At 30.6% G+C, this 8,723-nt stretch overlaps 1 protein-coding gene across 1 annotated transcript; it reads right to left on the minus strand.

Moving 5' to 3' along the window:
- Nucleotides 1–2,087: 2,087 nt before the first annotated feature.
- LOC146934382 (beta-amyrin 28-monooxygenase) lies at nucleotides 2,088–8,315 on the minus strand. Its single transcript, XM_085706263.1, has 4 exons — nucleotides 7,696–8,315; nucleotides 6,830–7,248; nucleotides 2,826–3,013; nucleotides 2,088–2,703 (listed from the first exon to the last, which is right to left on the minus strand). Exons 1-4 carry the CDS (start codon nucleotides 8,226–8,228, stop codon nucleotides 2,404–2,406), a joined length of 1,440 nt encoding a protein of 479 aa, XP_085562389.1. The 5' UTR covers nucleotides 8,229–8,315; the 3' UTR covers nucleotides 2,088–2,403.
- Between the last annotated feature and the right edge of the window lie 408 nt (nucleotides 8,316–8,723).

The raw sequence follows: 8,723 nt of genomic DNA on the forward strand, positions 1-8,723 counted from the left end.
GGTATTTAAACACCAGGGGGCAACCGTGCAAATGATTGCATTAAGATCTTCCTCTCCAGAGCAAATGTAACACATTGAATTGAAAGAGACAGCACTAAAGGTGGAAGACGACCGAAACTATCAAACATTGGAGTCGTTAACAAATTAATTCAGTTTGAAAACAAAGTTGTATTAACTTGAAATAGTAATTGGAAGGAAATTCTTATAACCACAATAATTCGTTCACCTAACTAATATGCCAACAATTGAACTTCAATGATAAAATTACTACCAATGTCTTGCAAGCCTATGGTGTAAACTTCGCTTTCAGAGAAGAAAATGTTAAAGTTGGACAAAATGACTAATCTTTACAAGAAAATAATGGTATAAGTGACAAGGTGGGTTGAGAAAGTTATTGAAATCGTGAGCATAATAAAAAAGGCCATTACTTCCTTCGCAAAAAAAAAAAAAAAGCCATTACTTTTCCTATCCTATGAGTTTTTCGTGCGAGGTTTTTATGGGGTTTCGAACTGCATAGGACGCGTGACAAATTCATAGAATGGAAAAAGAAAAAGCCTAATAAAAATGCGAAGGTATCACGAAGTGTGTACACACAACGTATACTAAAATGAGGGAAGATTTAAAAGAAATTGAGTGAAATGAGGACCAACAGTAATGACAATTCTTAATATAAAAAAGAAAAGGTAAGACAATTCTTAAGCTAATGTGATCAGCAACTTAGGGCATCATTTTTGTATCAAAAGTATTATTTTTACATAGTAGTTTTCTTTTATAAAGTTAAACTAACTCATTCAAATTTACAACAAAGAGAAACGAATCTGAGACTTTGAAGAGGAGCATGTTGTCCCAAGCCAACACCACTATTTAATAGTTAGTAATATATAAATATATATATATTATTTTAGATTGATACTATTGAAAATATATTTTTGGAGAGCCATAATTGTGGATGAATCTTTTGCAACAAGAAAAAGAAGGAAAAAGAAAGACAGTCAAATAATTAAAAGGGCACAACTTTATTAATTCTCTCAGGGCATCAAAAATCTTAGGACCGACTCTCTCTGAAGACAACAATGTCTACAAAGCAAGAATCTTTGACTTGAATACCCGATAAACAGTGCCAAAACCTACTTGTCCTATCTCTTCACTTGGATAATAATTATCATTTAACCCTGGTCAATCTCTGTCACCAATTTAAAACATTGAGTTGAACGATAATTGATTCTTGTTCCTAACTATAATGGGTTTTGTTTTTGCGTTCTTGTACTTGACAGGTCTGGAACAACAATTAACTTGCGTTTTTTGTCAAAACAATTAACTTGCGTTTGAGAGGCGAACGATAATTAATTGTCGTTTGGGGTATTTTGATAATTTGAGGTGTATGTGAGAAAACAGTAGATGCATTAAGAGCAATTTTCCTTAAAGATTGATGTGGAATTTGGAAAATCCATGTTTGAAAAAAGAAAATTAAGGTAGAAAATTTTGGAGGGGCAATTAAAGTTTCACAATGGTGCAAGGTTATTTTTGAAGAAGACAATGGTGCCATGTTAACTTCCGTGTAATTGCCAAATATAATAATTCTTAAATGATACTATTTGTTAATTTCCTTGTTTACGGCAACATTTTGGGTTAAATTCATTCTGAACAAATAGCAATCTCTTGATAAATACACCAATACATGGTAAAGGTACTTTTGTAAAAATATTATTCTCTCTATTTCATTTGTATTTTTTTTAAGGGTCCTGCTAACCGGTGCCCCCGGGCACTGGTTAAGCATACCATAAATGAGAATTATTACCATAAAAGGAAACTGTTTTTGACTTTATTATAAATTAATTACACAATTTCAATGCATTAACTAACTATATAATTTCCTTTTTCATATCCTTAACCAGTGCCCCGGGGGCACCGGTTAGCATTTCCCTTTTTTTAATATGGGTGAAATGACATGGAATTTTAATTATTTTGGGACGGAGGAGATACTTGAGAATCATCGAAAATGTAAATACGATGAAACAAACATAGCTAGGTTTTGCAAAAAAGATGTTTATTGTATCAAATTCACATAATGACTCTAAAGAACCAAATGAAACCAATCAAACTTCAGATTCGGTTCACTTTATCTCAATCACAAAAGAAATCAATCATTCAGTATGGGATAGATACAATAGAAGCCATAATCAAAATGAGTACAACTTTTCTGGAAGTCACATTTTTAAATCTGGTCTTCTAAAACATCTTTGGATATGTTGTGACTACATTATTTTTTAGGTTTTCAAGCACGATAATAAATATTACAAAGTAAAAGAACAAATACAGGAAGAGAAATATTTGGAATGCAAATATACTTGTGTGTGTAACAGCAGCACCCACAACTTGCACAAGCCAAATTGAATATATTTTTTAAGCTTTGTGTGGATAAAGGCGAATTGGGAGATCCTTTGCAGGGATGGGGAATGGATCAACAATAATCTTCTCATCTGGAATCACCTTTTCCCACTTAAACCTTTTCACTAAATTGTGCATGAAAACTAGTATTTCTAATCTTGCATACTCTTTTCCAGGGCACATCCTTGGTCCTCCACCAAATGGCACAAAAGTATAAGGAGCTGGTCCATTTCCTTCAAATCTTGTTGGGTCAAATTTCTCTGGCATGGGAAAACATTCTGCGTTCTTATGTGTTGAATTTGCACTCCAATAAAGCTACACATATAAATAAATAAAAAAATCAAATTAGTTCCCACAAAAATGGTAGCACTCATACCTTATATGAATCAAACCAAAAAGTAAAGACCAACAAAAAAGAGATATATGTGTTTAATTACCTTCCATCCCTTAGGAATTGAGAAGCCATTGAACATAAAGTCAGTGATGGCTTCCCTGAAACCTCCTTGGAGTGGAGGGGAAAGTCTCATTACTTCACAAGCTACGTTCCAAGAGTATTTCATTTTCTTGAGGTCATCCCAATTCAACAATTCTCCTGCTGGTTTCGATTTTGCAATTTCCATTTGCTCTAAACATGCACAAAATTAGGAACATAGATTAAATTGTGTGCATATATCTTGTCCACTTGCAATTTCCATTTGCTTTTGAAATCAATAGATATGTAATAAAGAGCTATCTGTACTTTTAATTTCGCTGGCACTTTTAGTAAATAATATAAATAATATTAAGTTATTATAATTTTAAATGATAAAAAATATTATTTAGAAAGAAGTCATTCAACTTTTTTTTTTAAGAAGCATTTAACTATTATTTTAAAAGGTACATTTTTAATTTTCAAACGTACCATATAAACTATCGTTTTTATTCTTGTCATGTAGCCTATTAGTTAGAATTAATTTTTTAAGGTGAATAAGTGAGATCTCCGGGGTTCAAACCCCAACCACAACATATAACAACGTATTGTCCCTATCAGCTGAGTTATGCTCACGGGAACATCGTAGAAATTATCGCTATTTATATAGAAGTTATAGTTTTTTAGGTTGAAGGATAAGTTATACAAGTTTCCTTAAAAAAAAAAAATTGGTGAAACCAAATTCCAATTCTGCTTTTGGTTACATTTGACAGGGTTATTCAAGCCAGTGGTTTAAAAATAAAAATCAATTATGGTTCCAGATCTAAGTAAGCCTTAGTCCTTAAATAATCGACAAGATCCAGATCTAAGTAAACCTTAGTCGACAAGTCCGATGGAGTGCAAAAACAGAAAAGACTTGAGGGGCACTATATTGCAAACAAGCAAAGTATAATGTTTCTTGAGGGGCACTATATTTCATGATGAAGTTTCCTAAAAGAATTGTTTCTTGAGGAGGTTTATAAAAGAATTGTTTTATGATTAATATAAAGAAAAATTGAGAAATCTTTTATATATTTTTAAAAGAATGATTTTATAGAGAATGACTAATTAATGTATATAATGAATATATTTTTAATTTTAAGAATGTTATGACAATATAGATTTAATTTAAAGAATAAAAAATCTGAAGAATTCATATCCAATGCAATTTTTGAGTTCCTTTAAATCAGTATCCTCTAAAATCTTTCTCCAATACTATTTTTTCTACTAAAAGAATGTTAAACGATGCTCCAGAGATATTAATTGAACATCCAAAAGAAATATTCTATTAAAAAGTGATGTAATAATTACTTATAATAAATAAAAACTTATATTTCCAAGATTAACCTTTCTACCAACTTCTTCCTTTTTCCTAAAGTCCTGCTCCAAAATCGCAGACCAAACCTTAGGGTCAAATACCCTAAGTACTATGGATCAGTGACATTCTTTTTTGGTTAAAGTGGGATTTACTCAAGTTTTGTCAAAAATAGCACGAAATTAGACCCATGAACTCCTACGTAAATAATGAAGTCAGCTTTGAAAATTATTTTGGAGAATCAAGTTCAAACATTAACCGAATCATATGAGATTCGGTGAGAGTTTGACATACTCCTGTTAAGAGGCATTCTTCATATTTATTGAAAATTCTGACTTGTAGAGTTAGCTTTAAATATTCGGTGCTGTGTGAATGATTGTCTGCTATTTTTTTTTCTTTTTTGTGTTTTAAAAATAACACAAAAAAAAACAGTGTTTTAAAATAAACATAAAAAACTACCATCTCATTGATGAGTATTTAATATTTGTAGAAGTATGTTCTGGATTTTAAATCGATGATGAGAAAAGAAGTTTGAATGGAAGAATGGATTAAAAATTTAAAATAATATTTACTTTCCTGTCTTAAAATAGTATATGCTCGTCTTTTTCATGAAAATAAAAGGAAACATAACTTTTCTTCTACCAAAAAGAAACAAAGAAAAAACATAAAAAAGCCACTTATTGATATTTATGTTGACTTTGTTACAAGTAGCTTGGAAAATCATAAAAACAAGACACTCTCACGTAAGACAAAAAGGGAAAAGAACAACTTTTCATTTTAATGAATTTCTTGCTTTCTTTCTTACTTTTCTACCAACTAAGCTTTGATTTGAAAATAATAATGTTCACGTAAATGCTATATCGGATTTTGGAGTCATTCTGAGACCGACAACACACAATTTTTTTAAAAAAATGTGTAAAACCTACTGACGAAAATATTTTGATAAAAAATTAAAAATTATCAATACTTGCATGTTACTTATATTCCCTAAGCTGTAGTACATCATGCATAAAGTTAGGCCAGCTATTGGTAATTGAGTGTGATGTTGGTATTGACATGTGATTTGAGCTTTGGGTAATTCGCTAATTGGGTTTAGTGAAAACAAAATCAACTATTTAGAAAATATTCTTTTAAAGTTTTAGAAAATATTCTTTTAAAGTTAGCAATTCACTTTAATTAATAAAATAATGAGAAATGTTAACGAGTGTTTTCGAGACACTCTTTAAAGAATATAAGTAATAAGTATTTATGAAAAAGTATAATCAATGTATTGAAAATTGAAATATTTGACTTCAAAAATAATAATTGCTATTTTAAAATGTTTAGAATGCTCTGAAGACGAGTTAACAAATTCCTAGATCAAATGCATAGACAAAGAAGTGTTTCTATTATTAGAAAAGAAGTGTTTGTATAAGTACTATCGCTTTTGGTCTTATGACCCATTGCATTATAATCATAGACATGCACGGATGCAGCTGCAGGCTATTGGGGTCACTTGACTCCACTATTTGGTTTCTATTTTACCTAATTATAGTATGATTTTACATCTTGACCCCACTTTAAATATTATGTTGACCCCGCATAACCAAACTAATATACTAGAGGTAAAACAATGTTATATTTGTAATTTCATTTTAAATTATATTTGTTAAAATTGTACACTATCCGATCACTATTATAAGTAAAATCAATATTTTATATTCATTCATTAAATGATTTATGTGGTCTATAATAAAGACCATATTCATTATTAATTGAATGAATCTAGAATGCAAAGTTTTGTTTATAATAGTGACCATATGATGTAGTATAACTCAAACTTTCTACTACAATTGGCATTTAAGTTTTAACTTTCAAAAAATGATTGATTTTTCATTAAAACAATAAGAAAATGCTCCCAAAAGGATAAAAAGAAAATTAAGATAGTACGTGTGGATTTATTTTTAAATTGGATTTACAAATCCAAGTCTAAAATTGAATTTATTTTTAAATTGCTTACTAGAAAAATTGGAAATTCGATCTTTTGAACACTTTTTTAATTTAGATGAAAGGATTAATCTCTCAAAAAAGATTTTAGAAACTAGAAAACATTTTTTATCCAACATCATATTTACTTTTTTTTAAGGACGTTATATTTACTTTTAAAGTTAACATTACTAAAAACGAGGACAAAAAGTACTCAAACATTACTATTGTATGTAATGACTATATTGTTGAAAGGAGTTTCTTTGCCACGTATTTTGTGAAAAAAAATTGAATGTGTAACTGTATGGATATGAATTTTTGAATTATTGTTTGATAACATTCATAGACACCGATATATCTGGTAATCTCTGATTTATGGTAATATTTATAGAGACTGATATATGATGACTGATTTCTTGTAATCTCTAATTTTTCTTAACGATAATGATGTCACTATTTTATTTGTTAAAGATTTATATATTTTTGTATAAATATTTATGATAAACAATATTGACCCCACTTATTGAAATTTCTGGATCCGTCACTGATCATAGATGCTTCATTTTGCCTTTGAAAAAAACAATATAATCTACCGTTGCAATATAAACAATTTATTTATTTTTCACTTTATTAACTATAGTATTTAGAGGAGTGAAATCCCAAGATAGAGATAGAGAGAAATGGAAATGGATGTGTATGAAAATTAATGATACCTTGATAGACTTTATCATAAATGTGAGGTAGCTCGCCGAGATATTTGACAAGGAAAGTGCATGCGACGCTAGCAGTGTCATGTCCTCCGATCAATAGGCCAAGAATCTTATCGGCAATATTTAGCTCATTCATACTCTTTCCATTTTCATCACTTGTCAACAACATGTGAGACAATATATCTTGTGTTGGTGATGCTGTCCCTTGTGCCAAATCTATCCTCCTTTGTTTTATGATCTTAATCAACTCCTTTCTTATGAAGTTTGAGGCCTTTATAGCTTTGTTGAATGGTGTTCCTGGCAAATCAATTGGTAGGGATATGATTCCGGCCGCAATTAACTGGAATGGATCACTGAATTTTGCTACATGATTCTCGTCTTCAACGCTCATGAACAAACGACAAGCTAACAAAAAGGTGTACCTGTCAAGTGTTATTATCGACAAATCAATTAAATTTATAAATTTAAGGATGTAAATTCGTGCAATGAGGATAACTAAGCAGTCATATAGTCAAAAAAAAAATCTTCACAATTGAATGGAGATCTAACGATCTCGTTTAACAAAATTGTATTTTGAAGTTGATTTAATGAAATCGAAGTATGAGTCATGAACATGTATAAAATGCAATTTAGAAAGCAAGATGTCGTTAACTTAACTCGACATTCACTAAACAATCAAGATCAGCAACCACGAGACCAAATATAATATTTCAGATATGAATTTAATCTTAGGTACACCAATACTATATATTTACTTAATTTGTATGTACCTCGTATGTATGTCACAAGCAAAGCAATAAATTAAAAATGTAAACGAATTAATTGAAGAGAATGAATGGTGCATGAGATATTAATATGAAGAAATTGACCTCTTGGCCAAGGGGTAGACGGTGATTTCATCTTTGTTCTCCCAATGAGAAACAAAGTGTCTTTGAGCTATAACATCCATGACACCAACATAACGTTGTAGAGCTTCGGGTTTAAAGAATTGAGGAAGCAATTTTCTCATCTTAATAGATTCTTCCTTCAAGCTAGAGTCAAGAGAAGTAGTAGGGAAGATTTTGTTTACACTATCTGGCCACCATGCAGTCACAAGTTTGTTCTCGTTTGAAAACAAAAACTTGTTACTTGCTGCTCCACAACAAACCACCGTAGATTCTCCTACGATTGATGTTTTAAAGAGTTCGGAGGAATATTTACGCATACGGTCGAAAATGAATTTTTCAGGATGTCCTTTCCATCCAGTTGATAAGAACTCAAGGCTTTCACCTATTATTGGGTAACCCATTTTACCTGGTGGCAAATTTAATGGAGATTTGTGTTTGTAGAATATGAAAAAAAGAGAGAGAGAAATGAAAGAGACAAAGAGAAGGAGAAGGGAGAGGTAGAAATTATGCTCCATGCTTTTTTTGTGACTTAAATTTTTTAGAGCAAAACTTGTTTATAATAAATTCTCTTTAGCTTACAATGGTGCAATGGCAGTTGGACTGCGTGTCCATGTTTTGGATGCCGCAATTTATAGGCATAATGTTAGGGGGTGTGCAATTTCATGGTTAAGAAACAATACAATATGACAAGTGCCAATATCAATTACTGTACGGCAATTGATTAAAGTATTAATTAATTGTGTTACTCCCTCACTCATACATTCCCACCATACATATATAGTCCTCTCAACAATATTCCCACCATACTAGCATTTATTTTAACAACTTAGTTATCAGAAGTGTAATTAATTTAGATTAGATTAGATAATTAACTTGTTGGCTATTTTAGATAATTTCGTCATGACTAAGTAAACCTATATTTTTTTTCAAAATTCAAAAAAAAGAAGTAAAACTATATTTATAATGGAGAAAGAACAAATAAGGAGATAGGTAAAGAACGGTGGAAAACT

The sequence above is a fragment of the Medicago sativa genome, chromosome 4 (genome assembly GCF_051527215.1).
Source record: "Medicago sativa cultivar Bolivia chromosome 4, Bolivia_mono, whole genome shotgun sequence".
NCBI lineage: Eukaryota > Viridiplantae > Streptophyta > Magnoliopsida > Fabales > Fabaceae > Medicago > Medicago sativa.